Genomic DNA, 19,496 nt, shown 5'->3' with positions numbered 1-19,496 from the left:
TTACTCCTAGAATTACAATACCCTTTCCTAGTATAGCAAATACTAGGTATTTTCTAGTAATTTTATTTTTAGGCTGTTCTATTCAGAATACCACATGTTTGGTATTTCTTCATTCTTTTGTCCACTTTTTCTCTTGGGTAATTGGAATATATTGTTTGGCTGGACACCTAATTAAGTTGACTTCGTATTTCTGGTGAAAATTCCTGCCAACACAGTAGAAGGAGCAAGAAGAAAGTTTTATGTCTACAAACAGAAGTCCATATCATTCCACAGTAGTTACTGTCTAATGTACTGGGAGTGTATTTCTCCTATTGTTACAGTCTGGGGTAAAGTGTGTGTGCTCAGCAGACATTTACAGCCACTAAATCATCACAAAGCTGCTCACTGCACATGCTGATATCACTAATAAAGGGATTTTCTTAGATGTTCCCTACTTGTTCTTTTTTCCTTCATTTTTTATTTTAAACCACAACACTTTCTGCAGAGTCAAACACTATCATTTAAGAGCATTGTAATTAAGATGGTGCAGCCTTAATGCTAAATCTGTAGGAGTATCTATTTCTCTTGAAGGCCATTGAACCTCACAAGAAAACACTGTAGAAAAAACTGCAGGATTGTAATTATGTCATGACCCTGTCCCTCCTTTCTTCAAACTTACGCTAGTCACATTTCTTATTATTCCTCATAAATAACTTGTAGTTTAGAAGTGTAAAAAACTTAATTTAAACCCCAGGCTATCACTCTCCCAGCCTTTTCTGTCTAACTATTGACCCTGCTTGTGAATGAAGACCCCTTCATTCCCATGTAAATGAACACACAGGATCACATAATGAAACAGATTCTTTCAGTTCAGATTTTAATAGAAATGAGAGGGAGATAGAAGGTCTGAGCTGTACTTTTAGTAACAGCTTCAGTAAACTGAAGTAGTATTTGGGGCCTTTTTCCTATGCTGCTCAAACCTGAGGCACTTACTTCCCATTATCTTGTTTCTTCTTATATAGAATTAAGCAGCTCCAAAGCTTCTTTCTGCACCTGAAAGAAATAAATGTAACATAACAGTCCCAGATAGTTACAGTCTCTTCTAGCAAAACTTCCCCCAGAAGCACCCAAATGTTTCCCTGCAGCTGTGACAGTCCTAGGACGAGTCATTTTTCTTCCGTAGTTTAAGATGTTCAATACTTGAAATATGAATCAGAATAAATCACTTAAGCCAGTATCTTCAGTGTCATTCACTTACTACATAAGTGAAGTTTATTTGTGTTGAATACAGACACTAGTTCTTGATTTGCTGCAGTCCAATAGGAGCATGCAGGAAACTGTCCTACCTCTGACCATACCAAACCAGCCTAGGGATTTCAACACTTCAGACAGCAACTAAGAAGTGAGACCATTTCTGAGGCTCTGTTTGCCTAAGGTTTCTGGCTAAAACCTAATAAAATTTTAATATGGTCTCTAACATTCATATTAAAACACTCCCCAACAACAAACTGAAGCAAAAAGCAAAAAAATCTCAACGCCCTCTCCTCCCTTCTCAAGCCACAAAAAAACTCCATCCCAACAATGGTAATGACATAGCAAGCCATGCAGACAGTGTAAGCCAGAAAACCTCTGAGTATCTGGGGTAACAAATGTTCAGAAAACCTAGTTATGCTGAGACAAGATTCAAATGTCTTTGCACAGGCTAGTTCCCTTCATAGTAGACTACCAAGTCTAGTTCCCAATGAATTTTGCATTTAACACCCAGAGAATGGAGAGAATGCTGCCTTTCTCAGTTCAGCAGCTCTGCACCCCTCTAAGTGATTAAGAAATAGATGTCAGTACCAGGAGGCCACAAGTAGCTGAAGCAGTCAGTGGTTTAACAACTTGGCCACTGCACAAAATTCACTCCTGACTATACTTTTTGAATGGTTCCTGGTTTCATGTGTGCCTCTGGCTACTAGTAACTGTCAGAAGAACTGACCAATTCCTTACACACCTGAGACAACTACTCCTCTAGGCTATTAAATTCCTAAACATTGTGCAAGGCACTGGAGGAATGCAAGACTTGTTTTACGACTGAAAGATGTTACTAAAGGAACTCAGTTTTGAAAGAAACAGTTTTAGGCTTACTAGCAATTGTACAGAGGGATTCTGAAACATTGTCTCAGTAGTGTTTTTTTCTGAGGTGTGAAATGCAAAATCCTACCAAAGTATTTCTTATGTTGGACATTCAGAGTGCTGCATCTCAACTGCAGCTTTAATGCAAAATGAAATATAGGTCAATCAGCCATAAAAAAATCAAATGCAAATTGAGGCTTTGTTAGTTGTGATGCTAACAGGTTTGTTTCTGAAAGGTAACTGCAATTGCATTGGTTTATACTGAATGCATTATCAGGTATGAACAAGTCTGATGGACTACCTCTCTTGGAAGTTCTTTGAATGTTTAGGTAGGAAGCAGATGCCTACCCTCCCAACCAGAATCCTTCTGCAGAGTTTCAAAGGGTAATTAAGTGACTCATGACATCTAGCACTGGAGATCTGCTGTCAAAGATACATTACCTTCATTTGTCTTACTCAAATCATCTGAATCTCTCCCTAGGGGCCTGGAAAGGACTGGAATGTTAAAGTTTTGTTACATCTGGGTTTTTTCTTCCTTGTGTTCCCATGATAGTGAGCTATTCCAAAATGTAATTCCTACCTTACCCATTTCAGGCACATGAAAGGTGATTCTGTGTTCACACAGAAACAGGCTAGTGAGGTGCCTGTGTGACCTTCAGTAACACAGCTAAGGCTGGGTTGTTGTTGGCACTATGGAACTACCATGAAGAAGAAAGAGTTCTCTGCTATGAATAAAACAGAGTATTTCCAACCACAGTTTCCAGAGGTGGCTAGTAACATAATAGAATTTTTTTAGTGCTGATGTGATTCTGAGTTAAAGGTGCTGAACTATAAGTTGCCCTGAGTTACTTTTATAAGACATTCCACTGCCATGATGTCATACATATTGGATACAATATATGATTGTATGATCACAGTTCTTAACTTCCCACCTGTTTGTCCTCCTCTGTCTGTGCAGGATACTCCTTTGCTTTGCTTAACCACAGAAGAGCCATTTTCTTATTGTTTAACTTCAAGTATGTTTTCCCCAAATAGAGCAAATTTTTGCTGTAGAAATTTGGATCAGCTGCATAGAGACAGAAGAAAAACTTCAGATGAGAATTATCAGCATATTATACTTTGATACTTGTTTTAGAAAACATGGTTTGGCTTTGGATAAGAAGGAAGTAAATGTAAAACTTTCACTTGTTAGATTTTTTTTTCTTCTCATAAACAATTATATTAATTAGCAGCTTGCTAGTTAATATACTAAATGACACTAGATTCCTCAGAAAGAGCAAAGCAATGAGCTTAAAGCACAACAGCTTTGCTGTGCAGGTTTTGGGCTTTTCTGGACTCAGGAGGTACAACAGGCAATGCAACCAGCTTAGCAGGTATAGGCAAGGGAAAATGGGGCACATTTGCTAGCACATACAGATACCAGCTTAGTTTTCGCTGTGCAGAAGAAACATTTTTTAAGGAGAGATTTTAATCTTGCTTTTATAAAGCATCATTCACTATTAAAGACTAATCTTGCCTGCTGTTCATATTTACAGCACAGGCTTTCTCTACTGCTGGATTTAAGGTCAGGTTTCGAAACATATGGAGGTGTTTTGGGGCAAATTTTGAGATGAAATTCACTGTTCCAGTTCACAGCTGCATTACCTAACACTTGGGAAGACACACTATGAGCCTTTCCTCTAATCTTCAATAACTTAACTATGTACAAGTCTTTCATAGAACACTGTCCTCCCTTGTCTTCCTTTATCTTTCAGGTAGTGAGTTTTGCTTATGGCTTCACTCCTGGAGAAATAACACGTTCATATTTTATTTTAAATCATGTGCACAGTTTAACTGTCAGATTGGCATAATACCTTCTGAAATAATAAAAAGTCTGCTTTTTCTGTTTTCTATTTAGAATACAGAGGATTTTTGAACTCTTAAGAAAATTCTGAAAAAGTAACACAGAATTCCCCTTTTTGATTTCTGCTGCCTCCCTGTACTCCTGTTGAATTCCTTAGGGAAGAGTACTTTATTCTCAGGAAGGTATGAATTTCACTTTGGTATTTATACTAGATGTGTAACATACTGATAAAATATTGCAATGTAAGAGCTCAGTGTGCTGAGGGGCACACCACATTTATCAGCTGATCATATTACACTGTTTTGGGTTTGGTGACTACAGTTACTACGGTAATACTGACAGCTAGAGGTTTGCTGGAAGTCATCAATCCTAAAAGACATTTTTCAGTCAAAATGAGCCACAGGTCTTACCTTCTTCTGCCATGTGGAAGTAACGAAGAGCCTGTAAAACACAAAGTTGTATTCTTTAAAGTGGAGAATAAACTCAACACAACAGTCAAACTAAAGTCTTATGCACATACCTGATGGAGTTCCTGTTCCTGATATTATTTTTATTAATTCAGCATGCTACTGATGTCCAATTAGATTTGACATCATCTCAAAAGAATTAGTACTTACCCAACTATCCCCTACTACTTTTTCCCTAAGCATAGTACCTCCTATTTGTTCCTATCAAACTGGATTGTGTTTTTCCAATTCAACTTGTCAAGATAAATTTTGGATTTTGTTAGTACTATCCACCACATCTGCAGTTTTCTCCATTTATTTCTCATGTATAAATTTAATAGATGAAAAAAAATCTTATGATTTGGGTCATTAATAAATACTGGAGAGAGAACTGACTCCCCCAGAGCACCAATCAGTAACCTCTCTTGCATAAGGATAAACATCTGTGATATCTACACATTTTCAATAAGTTTCCCATCCAAAATTTCAGTCCATCCCTACCTTTTCCTAACGGTAGCAGGGGGAGGGAAAAAGCTCTCACAGAACTTGAAAGTATGGATGTATCTACAAAACAGTTTTTGTACTGAGATTGCAGAAATCTTACCAGTACAAGTTTACTTCTTCAGCAAGTTTTAGTGCTACAGAACTGAATGCTGGGATTGGCATTATTCTGGCAATATTTGAAATCCTGGCTGACGCTTTGTATTCGTCTGAGAGTGGTTTTTCAGGAAAACTTACAGGCTTGACATTCCATTAAAGAGTTTTATTTCTTTTTCAAATAGCTCTTAATTTGTTTTTTGTGTAACAGCAAGCAGCCTGCCCACCCTCACTTTAAGAGAACAAAAGAGTTATTGGTTGCTCTAAACAAACAAAGATTAAAACAGCTGCACCAAATTTTTCTATTACCAATTTAATTGTCAAGCTTCTATTTATGTACGGGTGTTTAAATAAGATGCACACTGGTTTAGATGCACTATTTTAAAGGATTAACATCTTGTTAGTATGTTGTAGGGTATATGACAGCAGGAATGTTCATGGAAAAGAGGAACAAAAGTACTTCAAGTGAAAAAAGCCCACACCATATGTGGCCAGAGAATTAAAGGGTATTTGTTCATCTTAAGTAACAAAGTGAGCTGTTGCTTTTTGCATTTAATATAAGGGGACAAATTCTGTTAACTATCAAATAGCTACATGGCATAACACCACCATAAAAATCATCAGCACTGAACTAGTACAGACAGTTATCTCCAACAGGGCACAGCAGTAAGTACAAGCTAAGTTACATATAGCTTATTATTTTCTCATGCAAAAACTACCAAAATAATTTACACTATTCTGTGTGTGCTACAGCTGAAGAAAATGAAAGGTTTTTATGTTTTTAGATACCTCTCACTCTCATGTTCTCATTTTATTATTGACAGTTGTAAACTCACAACTCCATGCCTATTGCATAATCTGAGGTCAGTTTTTGTCAGGAAAATAAGTACAAAGTGTAACATCAGCTTTGTGGGGGGAATAACAATCTGTGAAATATTTTCATACTCTACCTCTTGAAATGTGGAAGTTGGTGGTGTGGCAAACAGTGTTGCAGCTATTTTTCTTTGGTACCATGGCATCTCAGCAAAAGAGTAACACCTGAAGGAAAAAGCAACATTTATATCTACCCTTCACATTTCACTTGTTTTTAAACAACAGTCTCAGAATTGTTGTTGGACATAAAAACTGGATGTCCTAATTGTTGGTTCCAAGAGTCAAAACTGCAGACACACTGCAAGTTCTATAAGCATGTTCTTACACCTGTAAACAAAAATACAGGATGCCTGAAGCTGCTACTAAAGAAGTTTTGGTGTGTCTTTTACTGGGAACTAACTACAGTAGCTAAAACTGGAACAATTACTAAGAATGAAACAGATTTTGAGCTTGAATGATTTTAATGATTTATTTATATTTTGTTCTAATGTATTTGCAAAAGCAACACAACTGAATAATGTCATTGCCTTACCTCAACACTACTTTGCTTTTCTCAATTATTAATATAAAGTAGATCTGCAGTACATTCCTGAGACTCTGATCTATAAGAATGAAAATAAATTCATAAATCAAACCACTGTGCTCTAGGCTAAGCCATGCTATGCTGGCTTTCTATCTACTAAATAACACAGGTAATCAATCAGTCACCTATCTTATTGGTGCTGGAAGAATTAAACATTTTTATTGAAGCATTTCAAGGACACAGAACATTCTGAGTGCAAACATTAAACAATGATATTCACTTTAGCAGCCTCCCACGATGAGATTACAATTGCTATTAACTGTGTAAAATAGAGCATTCTAGAGGAGGTGAAAAATTAGTAACTGTAAATGTTTGGAGGAGAGGCAGGCAAGACATGGAATACACTGCTGGAGTTGAAATTCTGTCATTAGATGTACCTTATCAGAAACAGATTTAGTTCTGAAGAGATTAGAAAGAGAAGAGAGGATATACTCAAGAACTGGCTGATACTAAATGCCAGTTTCAAATAAAGATGGCTCTGGAATTCAGTAAGGAGTAGATTTAAATATACAACATGGGAATATTTTAGAGCCAAAAGCAGCATTAATCTAACATTTCTGATAATATTTTCTAGTTTTCCTTGGGAACAATGTCTGAAGTACTCTCCAGAACAAGCTTCCTATTTCAAAATGGACTTTGAGGCTTAGTCAGTTGGTAGCATGTACTTCTGCTTAAAAATCTGGACTATTGCAATGGGAATCACATGGGAATGAATGGTGGATTCCAAAGGTTCTGAACTAGTAAAAAACTCTGGAGCATTTATCATTATAATTTTCTTTGATACTTAGGATCAAAAAAAACAATGGAAAAATTGACTGTGGGTTTTAGTATTCTTTTAGGCTAAAAATACATTACCTTTCTTTATTTTCAATCTCTCAATTTTACAATAGAGATCTCTGGTAAATCAATGTGACATCTTTGGTCTTTTTCAGACAAATAAGCAAAAGTGCTGTCTAGAGTCTCTCACTAACATGTACAGGATATTGCTTTCCATCACACCACTTGCACAGAATACCCTGGTTAGTATGGCAAGTTCTATTTCTACTCCATTTACCTGCTATGTAACAGTAACTCTTTGTATCATTTTCATTGAGAAGTAAATTCAATTTCAATGATTTTTGGTTAATATATATGCATTTATAAGCTCCCTTTATTTAATATAACTTTTAAAATACTGTATCCTGACAGATAGTAAAAAAAAAAAAATTTTCAGAATACATCTCATTTTTGATAGCTTTTCAGGGACTGTATTAAGTTGCAGCCATCACTGAAATTCAATGTAAAGTCAGTGCTGAGTTTTGATCCCATTCATAATCCAGAAAAAAATGAGCTACTACTTGCTATCACTGATGCCCACTGAGGATTCCATGAAGCAAACTTAACATCTGCAAAAGGACTTTTTAGCAGTTCCATACAAATAAATTAAATGAACAATTATTTTTCATCTTTTACAACTGCATAAGAATTGCTAGACTTTTTCAAGGCATGACATGCTATATCTGTTCAATATGTTTTCATGCTTGCATCAATTACAACTACATTCTATATTATTCCAAGCAGTTCTGCAATTAATGCAAGATATTTTATACTCTTGCATTTTTCTGTGCCATGTGCTAACTTTAGTTCGAAAATACATCTTACCAAATCCCTATAAGATGAATTGTTGTAGCATCTTTTGGATTCAGTTCAATGGCTCTCTGGTGTGGGAAGAAAAAAACAACACAATATGTAAAGAAGTTATTCTGACACATGGATTAAAATCTATTTAAAAATAGGCTTGTTAGCATACTGTTAATTAAACCAGACTGCAGTATGTAGAATTTCAAGGCAACATACCACTAATTCAATGCACAACTTAATCAGCTCACCTCCAAAAGTCTGATGACACTGACAGATGTCTAGCACATCTCACTGCATTTGAGACTTGGCATGTCTAGATTTTGATATAACCTCTGGTGATATAAAATTAGTAGTTCTTCATCTTCTCCAGTATTTGTCCTTTACTGTTACATAATCCACAGTTAAAAGGACAGGCACACTGCCATTTCTCAATATCACAGTTACAACTGATCTAGTCCTAAGAGGTGTGTAAAGCACTTTAGCTATTTCAAGACTCCCTTCTAAAGTGACTTAGTTAACTGCAGGACAGAATTTGCACTCCGTGTCTCTGGGGCATTTCTGGAGCATATGTCACAGTAACCCAAAAACCAAAGTGCTACTAGGAAGTCTGAAGAGAAGTATGCTTTCAATATTTCACCAAAAATCAGTTACCAGCTGTCACACAATATACATACTGGATACATTAATCTTGTCATATGCAAAAAAACTGCATTACCTGGAAATGCTCTTTGATGATAATTGCATTTCCAATTTTAGTCTTGATTCCTTCATAGTCCCCAACATCACTGAGGCAAATTCCATACCACTGTAATTCAAATAACAAAAAAAACATTTAATATAGCACTATATTAACAGTACCCTTTAAAAAACTTCCAAGCAGAACAGCTGCCACTGCCACAAACAACCACAAGCAGTGCTGCAGTTCATGTTTATTTCATTAAGTTACTGCTAAATGGTTCATTTTGTTATGCTCCCACATTTTCCAAACAAAGTTGGTTTTTCCATAAGTTGTACCCTCCCTTAAAGCTGTCCCGCAAGTACTCCCCTCCCTTTGTTCCAGTCTCCTCCCTGCCTGTCAAGGTAACCCTGCCCCTTCTCCTGAATGCTCCCTGCCACTCACCCCTGGGCCAACCCCTGATTGGAACACCCACCGAGAAATCCCCTCATCCATTGCCCCACGTGACCTTTCCCTCTCCTCCCCCTGTCCTGACTGGTCCCACAGGGTTAATGTAATCCCCTCACTCCTCCCCTGAGGATTCCCTATTGGTTAACTGTTTGTATCCACTCCCTGAACAAAACCCCTTCCATATGAGGACAGGGCGCTCTTTTCGTCCTGCTCCCTCCACGTAGAATAAACTTTCCCAGTGGAAGGTCAAGACAAAGAGTCTCCTCCTTCCTTCTTCACCTGGTCCCTGCCGTGGCTGTAGCAGTGTGCACTGTTGCAACTAGAGGTTGCAGCTCTTTAGGTTCAGCTGTGGGCAAATCCCAGTCCCCAGCTGTTCCCCACTCCTGTTGTGGCTACCGGAATGCACAGAGCCAGCCTGGATTCTGGCAAGCTTCAGCAAAGCAGTAAGTATTTGCTGTGAACAGCTCGATCAACAAAAGAGCAAGCTGCTGGTCTGCATGTGCAAAGGGAATCAATGTCTTCTCCTGATACAAGATACCAAGGTAAGGGACTGCATTTTGCTTTGCCTGGGAGAAAAGCAGCACAGACAAAAAAAAAAAAACCAAAAAAAAAACCAAAAAAAAACCCAAACCAAAACAAAAAAATACAGAATAAGAGATGGGGCAGAATGCAGCCAGGGCCTGAAATACTCTACAGAGCCAGAAAAGGCATGCTGAATGTGTGACGTACAACATTTCAACATTTTTAAGGAGAGGCTGGGATAGGAGGAGCTGATTTCATCAGCTGTTATCACCCTGACCAGTCACTTCTTTCCATGGTCCTGCACTGAAAGTTTCTGCTTCCCTAGAGGAAGTTTACCTGGAAAAGTCTGAACTCAGATCTTCCAAAAACTTCAGGAAGAATTAGAAGTCTCATTCATTCTCAACTGAAAAGCCAAATTATGCTAAAGGTTCCTTAAACAGCACAATGACATTTGTTCTATTTTCTGTAAGCAGAAATCAACAAGATTTCAGTTATTTTGCAAGGCTCACCTTGTGCGCTGCAAAATTTGATTCATTTTTTTCCAGTGCCTTTTTTGCATACTCAAGGGAGTCATATGTCAGTTTTTTCTTCTCCTCTGCAGAAGTACTACCAAGCTGAGCCAGATCCCGTGATGACCGTGCCAGCCGCCATAACAACTCTGCATCATCGCTGGTTAGGAACAGAAACACTGAATTTTTAAAGCAATCAGAGAAACAAAGCAAAAAAGGAATATTTTAAAGTATATCTTAAGTGGGTGATAGGACAACAGTGAATCATCTGTCATGCTATGCTATGGACAATTCCAAGGTAACAAACAGCAAATGAAAGCCCACTATTACAGACTGTCTGACAGTACCTTTGGCTGCCATTCTGGTCTGCAAAGCAAACACATCTGCAGGAAAGGTTTTTGTTTTCTCCAAAAAAAGACAGATTTAAGAAACCCCAATGGTACCACTCAAAACACCAGAAGGAAAAAGAGGGCTACTCTCTTCTTAGCTAGATGGTATTTTTTCCAGCACTCTGCTGATTTGTATTGATGTCTACTTGGAATACTTAAATTATTATGTGGGGTTTTTTTCCTTCTAATTGTATTCCAATTATTGAATTCTTCCTAGAAAAACAGTGAAAAAACCACAGATTAGCTGTACCACCAGCACATAAGCCTGTACCTTTAAGTGTTTATTCATATCATTTACCAAATGGTGTATTGTAGGTTACAGTCCAAGCTTATGGATCTTAAAAGTTTCATTTTGTTAACATACTGCTTTGGAACACCGATTACACTTCATTATACTTTAGATAACTACTATTGGCTTACTAATTTAGTAGAGACTTTAATATCTTTCAGAATTTTGCAGTGTATTCTAAGGGATTCTTAAAGTAATGAACAACCATGACTAAAAAACTTGAATATTAACCCTCACCTTCTAGAACTATCAGTTCTTTCTTCATTCATTTTTCCATCAGGAGGAAAAAGATCACAAGTCCTTCCTTCCTACTTACTTAAGGGTGAAAAATAGGTTCTCCAGCATTCCACAATGAGTGTATCAATTGATAAACTGATACAGAAGAGCACAGAAAAGAAGCTACACTAATGTCCCAAGGCAATGAAGTACCTGTTTTTATGCTGAACCAGTAACCGATACAGCTTTTCAGTTTCTCCACTCCCATACAAGTAGTCTGCTTGTTCAATCACATCTTCCACTTATGAAGGAATTAAAATTGTGAAAACAGAAGAACGAATGGTAGTTAATTAAGACATTATCACCAAAACATTTTAAAGCAAGACAACTTAGCTGAAAACAACGTAGCTCATTTTTAGGCCATCACTTCAAACTTACAAGCACAGCAGGATTGAGTAAGCAACATGCACAATGCACAATGAGGATGACAACTGGTGCCTCTCCAGTGAGACTACAACAGCTTTCAGCATGACAGCTTTGGCTGCTGGACAGATTTAACATCCCAAGGTGTCTTTCTCAGTGCATCAGACTACTAGAAATAAGTTATTTTTTAACTTGTGAAAATGGTAGAAGAGAAAAAAAAATGTATGGAAAACAGATGAGGAGAGCAAGTGCAGTACAGAGTTGAGAGTAACAAAGCCCCTTCATTAGTATATGTAAAGAATTAAAATCTTACAATAACAATGAAAAACCCTCAACTTTTAAAAATATTCTTCATTCTCATTCTTCTTATGGTTCCACAGTTTAGCCAGAACATTACTGCAGTTTGAGTGAGTCCTATTATTTACTCACAAGCCAAAACAAAACATTGCTTAAAGTTTTTCTGACCGAAGTCCATAGGATTTTCCCAAATACAACCCCAAAAAAGACAATCAACCACAACTCCAGTGTGTTTAAGATACTAATAGCAAAAATAATTTTGAAGATCAGAACTGGCTTTCTAGAATATCAATTTATGAACTAAGTGCCATTATTTTTATGCTTTTTCCAGAAAATACTCTGAAACACAACAGTGGTGGGGAAATATAATTTCCACAACTTCATGAATATATAAATAAATATAGCACTTGGAACAGCATACAGGAAACAGAATTACCAAACACCACACTATAGAGGATTATAGCATGAAGAAGGATAGAATTAGAAAGAGAAATACCCAAAGGGAAGCAGATGGATGGGTAATTTTGTTGTGTATGTAACTGTACAGAAGAACAAGCTTCAAGTTTACTCTTCTGCCAACATCAAAGCATTAAAAAAATACCTGTTAAGTCAAAAGCCTTGTCTAATTTTTTACAGACCTACCTATGCTTATTGTCTCTTTGGTATTACTCTTGGGTCCATGATCAAACTTACAAGTCAAAACATAAGTTCTAACCCCTTTCATAAAAATTAATCATATTTATGAGGTTTCCTTTTTCAAGTTGCCTACTAAATATGGTAGCCAATTTGAAGTCAGCACAGTTTTCTTTACAGAAGAAGCAAAACACTGAAGGCAACTGAACGCAAAAGCCTCCTCTCCAGCTTGAAAACATTCTAGAATATAAATCAATGCATTCTGGATAATTTTTAACCTTGCTGTCTCTAAATGTCTTCTTTCAACCCTTTCAAAGATAAGATAATGGTCTATGTGGGCTTTGGATTTCAGAGTCCAAAATGAGCTTCACGGTACATCTTCAGTATGATCTTCACAAAATAGTTATGTTTGCTTGCTGACCTGAACACTACTAACATATCTAAAGACTAAATGCTCAGAACTCAAAACTTCTGAATGCATTTCCCACAAGGTGTTTTATGCAAATTATTATATTTTTATTCCTTTAGAGTTTTTTTCAGGTATTTCTGTTTTACCCTTGTTTTTACCATATTTATCACGTCTTGTATAGAAAGCCCATTAGCATTGCTTTTCTTGGCAATGTAAATGTCAGATTCATGTGGGAGCACTGAAAAGACCAACTAAGCAACGTTATTTATGTTTATGTTCCTCAGAAGAAACGATGAATTCTTTATTCCTCATTATTATTATTTCTTAATTGTGTAGAGTAGCTACTTCAGATCTACTCACTGATACTCCTGCACATGAAACAGTTCCTTATCCTTTTAAAAATTTATTATCTGAATTTTTATTTCTCTCTGCATAAACATCTAAGATCTTCCTCTTTTTAAGACACAGAGAAACAGGTTACCTGAACTGGCTACTACCTCATCTATGCAGTGAGCAAGCACCCAGTTCAGGCTCATTCTCCTTTCAGTCAGGCTTACTCTGAAATTCCTCATTTAGACAGGCAAGTTTTAAGTCTGTAACAATATCCCCTTTTAAGATATTGTTACTGTCCTTCCCACAGTGAGTCTATTCTTATGCAAAGGATACAAAAAAACATTTTACCACTTGTTAAATTGTTTTCTAGTCGGTAAAGCAAGGCTTTGCTTCCTGCGTTTTAGTGTTAGGGAAATAGAAGATATTTCTCAATTTTATATGAGGAACTATCTTGGTATTGCTAAACTAGATTAAACAGAAATTACACAGTGTTCATATTGAAAATCTCAATTAGCTAAAATTTCTAGAAATAGATTAAGTTTTGCTCTGCATTCCTAACAGGCCCATTAAGACTTAATTAAAGTAAGAGTAAATAACAGTAATTAAAGATTGGGCAACCAATTAGTTATTATCCACCTAGTGCATGTGTTCTATCCCTGACAGGATGAGCTATTAATCTGCTTTCAGTTATACCTGAAATAATCACTTGTTGAAGTGCTACCACATCACCCATAACCAACTCAAAAGCATCCTATCATGAAATGACACTGCATGCAGTTTTAATGGAAAAAATCAAAAGCATTACACCATTTTCCTCTATAATTCTGGTACTAAAAATTTTAAGTTTCATATCAGAATACCCAATATACTTCAAAATTAGAAAATATTACCTTTGAAGCTTGCATGAACCTCAGCAAAGCCAGAAATCAGTTTATGAGCTTCATAAACCAAAAAGGAGCCAGTTGAAAGCACAACTCCTCTCTGAAGGTTTTTCCTAAGCACCTGTGTAGGATCATAAAATAGATATTAATGAACATTATCACTCCGAGTCAAAAAAGGTTTTCTTGTCTGTATCACGGGTTATATCTCAGATTCTGAGCAAAAAAAAAAAAGACTTTACAATTAAAAAAAAAATCTTCATAATACAAAATGTCACTTCATCAAGCAAGGATTTGAAGCATATTCACCAGAAGCTCACGATTACGCCTGAAAACGAACAGAGCACTAGACTGGACATAAACCGTGAGTACGGAGCAAACACAAGGTTTGAAGCAAAAATCAAATGCGCACTGCTCAAACGAGGCCAGGGCTGCTCTCGCACAAACAAACCATTCCCTCGCTACGCCCCGCGGTGCCGGAGCCTCCGCCCGCCTCCCTCCTGCCGGCGGAGCGGCCCCGCGGGGGCGAGCGGCGGCCACACCCGTGGGAATCGGAGTGAATTAGGCTGGAAGAGGCCTCTGAGTCCAACCTCCGAGCGAACCCCACCACGCCAAATACAGCCCGGCACTGAGCACCACGTCCGGTCTTCCCCAAAACACCTTCAAGCTCGGTGACTCCCCAGCCCCCGGGCAGCGCATTCCAAGCAGTCCCTGGAAGCGGCCGCGCTCCCCGCATCGAGCGGCACTCCGGCTACCTGAGTCCCCCGGCCGCGGGGGCCGCCCATCGCCTCTCGCCGGAGCGCTGTCCCCAGGCCGGCGGGGCCACGGCGAAAAGGCCGCGCCAGCGCCGCCATGAGCGCCGCCATCGCCGCTGCCAGCACCGCCCCCCGCCTGCGGAGGAGCCGCTCCGCCCCGCGGCCCTGCCCGGGCTCGGGGGCACACAAGGGCAAGGGCCGCCGGCCCTGCCGGGCAGCCCGCCGTGCCGCGGGCCGGACATTGCGCGGCCGGGCCCCGAGCCACGCCAGGCCCGAGCGGCCGCTGGCCCGGCCGGGGCGGGGGGGCGCGCGCGGGGGCTCTGCGCCTGCGCCCCGGGGCGGGGCGTGTCCGGCTGCGCGGGTGTGGCCGCCGCGGGTCGGGGGTCCGGAGGCGCCGCGCTGCAGGTGAGGGTGGGGCCGGCCGTGCCCTGGGGCCGCCGTGTCCCGCGGGGCTTGAGCTCTTGGCCCCTCTGCCCCGTCCAGTGGGACCCGCGCAGGGCTGGGACGGCCGGGCAGGGCTCCGGGCTATCCTCGCCCTTCCTCGCGTGAAGCGTCCCCGCAGCTGCGGCCCCGCTTCCTGCGGGGGGAGCGGAGCGCGCTGCCAGCTGCGGCTGCTGCGGGATCGAGGAGTCGCTGCCCCGTCCCCGTCCCGAGGAGCTGGAACTCGGTGAAGTTAAAGCTGTGGGCCTGAAGGTTTGAGTCCGTAGTGCTGGTCTCTGTGGCGGTGTAAACGCCGCTCTGAAAAGCGCCCTTACCTCTGGGAGAGGAGGTTTTCGAGAGTCAGCATCGTTCCTGAAAACCGCATGCTGTTCTCTCTGAGCTGCTGGTTTGAGTGGGTGGTTGTTTTCTTTCTTCACTGTAGTTGCATAATATATTCAAGATAAATCTTAGATAATGTTCATGTTGTCATAACTTACTCTTCCACTAGGGAAAAGTTTTAAAATGTGAAACCTCTTCACTTTTCCTTACATACTCCTATCTTCAAAGTACATTAGGTATCCTCAAAGTAATATGTATTGCCCTGCCTCCAACACTTGTATTTATTTTCCCGGAGGGTTATGTCCCTGAAGGTTCGAGTTAAAGATATTTCTGTCCTGGTGCCAAAAGTTTGTTTAGTAAAAGTAAAACAATAGTCAAACTTAATCACAGCAGTTTTTTTTCCCTGCAGCTGGAGCTTTAAATTGTAACTTTATATAGGCATACTCGTAGTGGAAAGATGTTTCGAAGTGCATGCAGAATACCAAAATGCATTTGAAGGAAAAAAAGTAGGAGAGATGTTAAAGGAGTCCTTTAACAGAGGTCCTTTTGTTTATCTGTTGTGGTGCTAGGAAGAATACAGTGTTTTTGCAATAAGTATGTTTGTTCTAAATGTCTTAAAATTAAACTATACAGATTCATTGTAGGTGACTGTCAGACTAATTTCAGTTCAGGTAACAAAAGCAAAAAGCTGTTTCTGGTTGGCTGAATAACTAAGCTATTATTAAATGTCATCCAGAAATCCAAAGTAGCAGAATTGGTACCACAGTGCTCATACAGTCTTCTTTTATGCCAATTTTTTTCTCCAGAATGTAATGTTAAAGGGAAGCCCCAGTGTTAGGGATAATAAAACTAAAATCTCAATTGTACACATATATGGGATGGAATTTAATTTTTTTTTAACCTTAGTTTGATTTAGGAGCAAATGCTGTCATTACATGGTTTCCTGAATGAAATACCTTCAGGGACAAAGTTAGGGAGTAAGATACCTTCTATTCCTTCCTGTTTATTTTTCTGTGAAAGTCAGGATGCTCTTCCAACATAAGTAATATATGATCAACTTAGTATTTGTAGATCTTAGTTCCTGTTAAACCCAAGAATATTACTTCTGTTCATAGATCAGTTAGGCAAAGATTAATACTGGCCCCTCCTAGCGTGACATTTGAAGGTGTGGTATGGCTTGTGCAAGCAAGTAGGCAGGAAGTAGAATTGTGGTGTGGTTTTTTTATAATCTTAAAGGTCTTTTCCATTAACTCTGATTCTATTTGATTTCTTTGGTTTATCTTTAATATTGCTTTAGATGAGATGCTTTTGCTCAGACATTTTGAAAGGGCATTATTAAGTGTCTGAAAGATTTATGAATAGAGGAACTTTAGGAGCTTGGTTGCTGGATCCAAGCTTCTGTTTAAGGAATAGTCTTTACTGATTTGAACCATACTTTGTTCTCTGATTGAAGGAGACTGTACCCTTCAGATCCATTTTCCATCTTGTAGATGGATCAAGTGCACTTTCACTCAGTGCTTTATCAAAGGCACAGTTGGGAGGCAGCTGAATTAGTTGTTTGCTTCTGGTACTTCCCCTGCCCAGAAGGGTTTTTAAAAAAATCCTCATGGCAAGTGGTTAGCATATGTGATGGTTCCAGGAATTAGCATGATTATTGTGTGTCTGTCTTAGGAGCCACTGGCTGTGGGTATGCAGAGCATGACTGCTGCCTCCCAGGTGCAGGGAATGCTGAGTGCCAGTGGCTGCTGTGATACAGAGCTGGAGGGCAGCTGACTGGAGAGCGCTTGGTTTCCATACAGGAAGGTTTGAAATGCTTCTGGGCTACAGTGAAGTGCAATTTTGTGATTGTTGGTTTCAAAATGTTATTGTTTATACTGAGATGTGCTGGACCACTGTGGAATACTGATTTCGTGGGCTTTCCTTTGTCATCCTTTAGCTGTGTAATGATGCACAGGTTAGAGCATTAACAATGTTGAGGGCTACTGATTTTGATCTACTTACTCTAATCCACTGTGACCTTATTGGGAAAAAAAATAAATGAATAGGACAAAACCAGTAATTGGGTCTTCATTCCTAAAATCTTAAAGGGCTCTTCTTGCTGGACTTTTATAATATTTAGTATATATTATTCTCTAATAAAGGCTCTGAATTACCCTTGAGTAATTCTTACAGTGCTGCTGTTGGGGACACATAAAACTGTTGGATGGGTTATTTATTTTAAGAGGAACCGTAGTTCCTCAAACCTCTTACTTTGATCTGTGGGAATAACAATTCTTGGTTTTAATTTCATTTCCCTTTTTAGTGCTACTGTTGCTTGAAGCTTTAGCCTTTTGCTGAGAGGCCTGGAGGCAGATTTCTGTGGTAAGTTACTGTAGCTCATTTTTAAGAACTAATATTTTTGACAGTGAAGAGGCTCAACATCCCTTGAAAAGAACTGTTAAAAGGATTAGTTTAAAGCATGTTTTCACCTGCATCTTGTTTCTACAGTACAGCAAGTTTTAGTGATATAAAGGTTTTTCTTTCTTGTGGGTAATGTTAATTATGTAGTCAATTAGTCAGTGGCTCTACATAGGGAAATTGCAATGAAGAACACACAATTTAAGATAGTATTCACATTGCATAGTTGATGGATGGCTTTACATGAAATAATTGGTATACTCTGATAAAGTATATAAACATATAATCAAGGAACATGTGTTCCTCTGGTTGCTGCTGTATGCTTAAAATAATTGAATTTTGAAGTTGGGAGATCTGTATTTCTTAATCTTCTTGTTCAAGGCACAATATTACCTTTTACAGTTTAGCTCACTTGAAACATCACCTAAATCCTTTTGTGTGAGGAAGATGCTGGGAAGAACTGAGCCTTAAAGATGTGCCTAAAGGGAAAACACATGAATGCAGGATTAAAAAAATAAAATATATTAAAAAAGACCAACAGAAAGATATTTAGAAATAAATATCTTGTTTTGAAGTAATTTTGTAAGCAGGTGTCCTATAAGTCAAATTAATAATTTCTTTGCAGTGGATTTTTTATTTCAAAATAGAATTCTAAACTTGTTTTTTGGCAATGTAACTTACTGATAGATTTTTATATACGGAAACAACCTGCAAATAGTGGTCTAACTTGTTATACCAGTGTGCTACCAATCCAATAGAGCATCATAAAGCTTGTATAAATAGGTGATTCATTTCCCATACAGAAAACTATGCTTCCATTCTCATGTATGCATATATCTCAGATTTCTTAAGTATTATCTTGTGTTTTTGATTGGCATAATCCCCAGTAAAATTAGTAGTGTGGTCATTAGGGTTTTATCAGCCTGATCTTACTTGTTTAGTTCAGAATGCTCTAATTCCCTCCTTTATACGAAATTGTGAATATGATAATCATGGAGTCATTTAGGTTGAAAAACACCTCCAAGATCATCAAGTCCAACGTGTGACCGACCTATCAGTGTCTTGTGAACTAGACCATAGCACTAAGTGCTGCAATGAGATGCTTCTTGAGCATCTCTGAGAGTGGTGACTCCACCATCTCACTGGGCACTCCATTCCAATGCTTAATCAACACTTCCCATGGAGAAATTCTGCCTGATGTCCAACCTGAACCTCCCCTGGCACAGCTTGAGGTTATGTTCTCTTATCCTGTCACTTGTTGCTTTGGAGGAGGCAACCCCTACCTGGCCACAGCCTCCTGTCAGGAGTTGTACAGAGCAATAACATCATCCCTGAGCCTCCTTTTCTCAACACCCTCAGCTCCTTCAGCCATTTGACATAGGACATACTCTTTAGACCCTTCACCAGCTCTGTTGCCCTTCTCTGACATGCTCCAGCACCTCAATGTCCTTCCTGAATTGAGGGAGCCAGTACTGGACACAGGATTTGAGGTGTGGCCTCAC

At 39.0% G+C, this 19,496-nt stretch overlaps 2 protein-coding genes across 6 annotated transcripts in view; one reads left to right on the top strand and one right to left on the bottom strand.

Annotated features, from left to right (window-relative positions):
• Positions 1-834: 834 nt before the first annotated feature.
• RMDN1 (regulator of microtubule dynamics 1) lies at positions 835-15,126 on the bottom strand. The gene is made up of 10 exons (XM_064706555.1): positions 14,839-15,126; positions 14,096-14,207; positions 11,324-11,411; positions 10,217-10,376; positions 8,775-8,864; positions 8,081-8,136; positions 5,934-6,021; positions 4,351-4,381; positions 3,030-3,163; positions 835-1,032 (listed from the first exon to the last, which is right to left on the bottom strand). The coding sequence occupies exons 1-10, from the start codon at positions 14,947-14,949 to the stop codon at positions 994-996; spliced, it is 909 nt and encodes a 302-aa protein (XP_064562625.1). The 5' UTR covers positions 14,950-15,126; the 3' UTR covers positions 835-993.
• A 44-nt stretch (positions 15,127-15,170) lies between these two features.
• The window catches only part of CPNE3 (copine 3), a 29,104-nt gene continuing 24,778 nt past the window's right edge, over positions 15,171-19,496 (top strand). The window contains exons 1-2 of one of the 5 annotated variants that reach the window (XM_064706550.1): positions 15,171-15,243; positions 17,900-17,958. The gene's annotated coding sequence lies outside the window, so the exon portion shown is untranslated. Of the gene's footprint in view, positions 15,244-15,277; positions 15,532-15,628; positions 15,671-17,899; positions 17,959-19,496 lie in introns of those variants that run through there. The other 4 variants (XM_064706553.1, XM_064706551.1, XM_064706552.1 and 1 more) reach the window with 4 other exon arrangements.

Source organism: Zonotrichia leucophrys, chromosome 2 (assembly GCF_028769735.1).
Source record: "Zonotrichia leucophrys gambelii isolate GWCS_2022_RI chromosome 2, RI_Zleu_2.0, whole genome shotgun sequence".
In the NCBI taxonomy this organism is placed as follows: Eukaryota; Metazoa; Chordata; class Aves; order Passeriformes; family Passerellidae; genus Zonotrichia; species Zonotrichia leucophrys.
This window is presented reverse-complemented; position numbering and strand designations above follow the sequence as displayed.

What these genes read in the sequence shown, in the direction of transcription:
- RMDN1 (XM_064706555.1), bottom strand. Translation starts at nt 14,949, where the DNA reads ATGGCGGCGCTCATGGCGGCGCTGGCGCGGCCTTTTCGCCGTGGCCCC. An exon ending in TCATCAAAGAGCATTTCCAG is followed by an intron (nt 8,137 to 8,774) that starts GTAATGCAGTTT and finishes TTCCCACACCAG; the next exon opens with AGAGCCATTGAACTGAATCC. An exon ending in ATTCATCTTATAGGGATTTG is followed by an intron (nt 6,022 to 8,080) that starts GTAAGATGTATT and finishes TTTTTCCTTCAG; the next exon opens with GTGTTACTCTTTTGCTGAGA.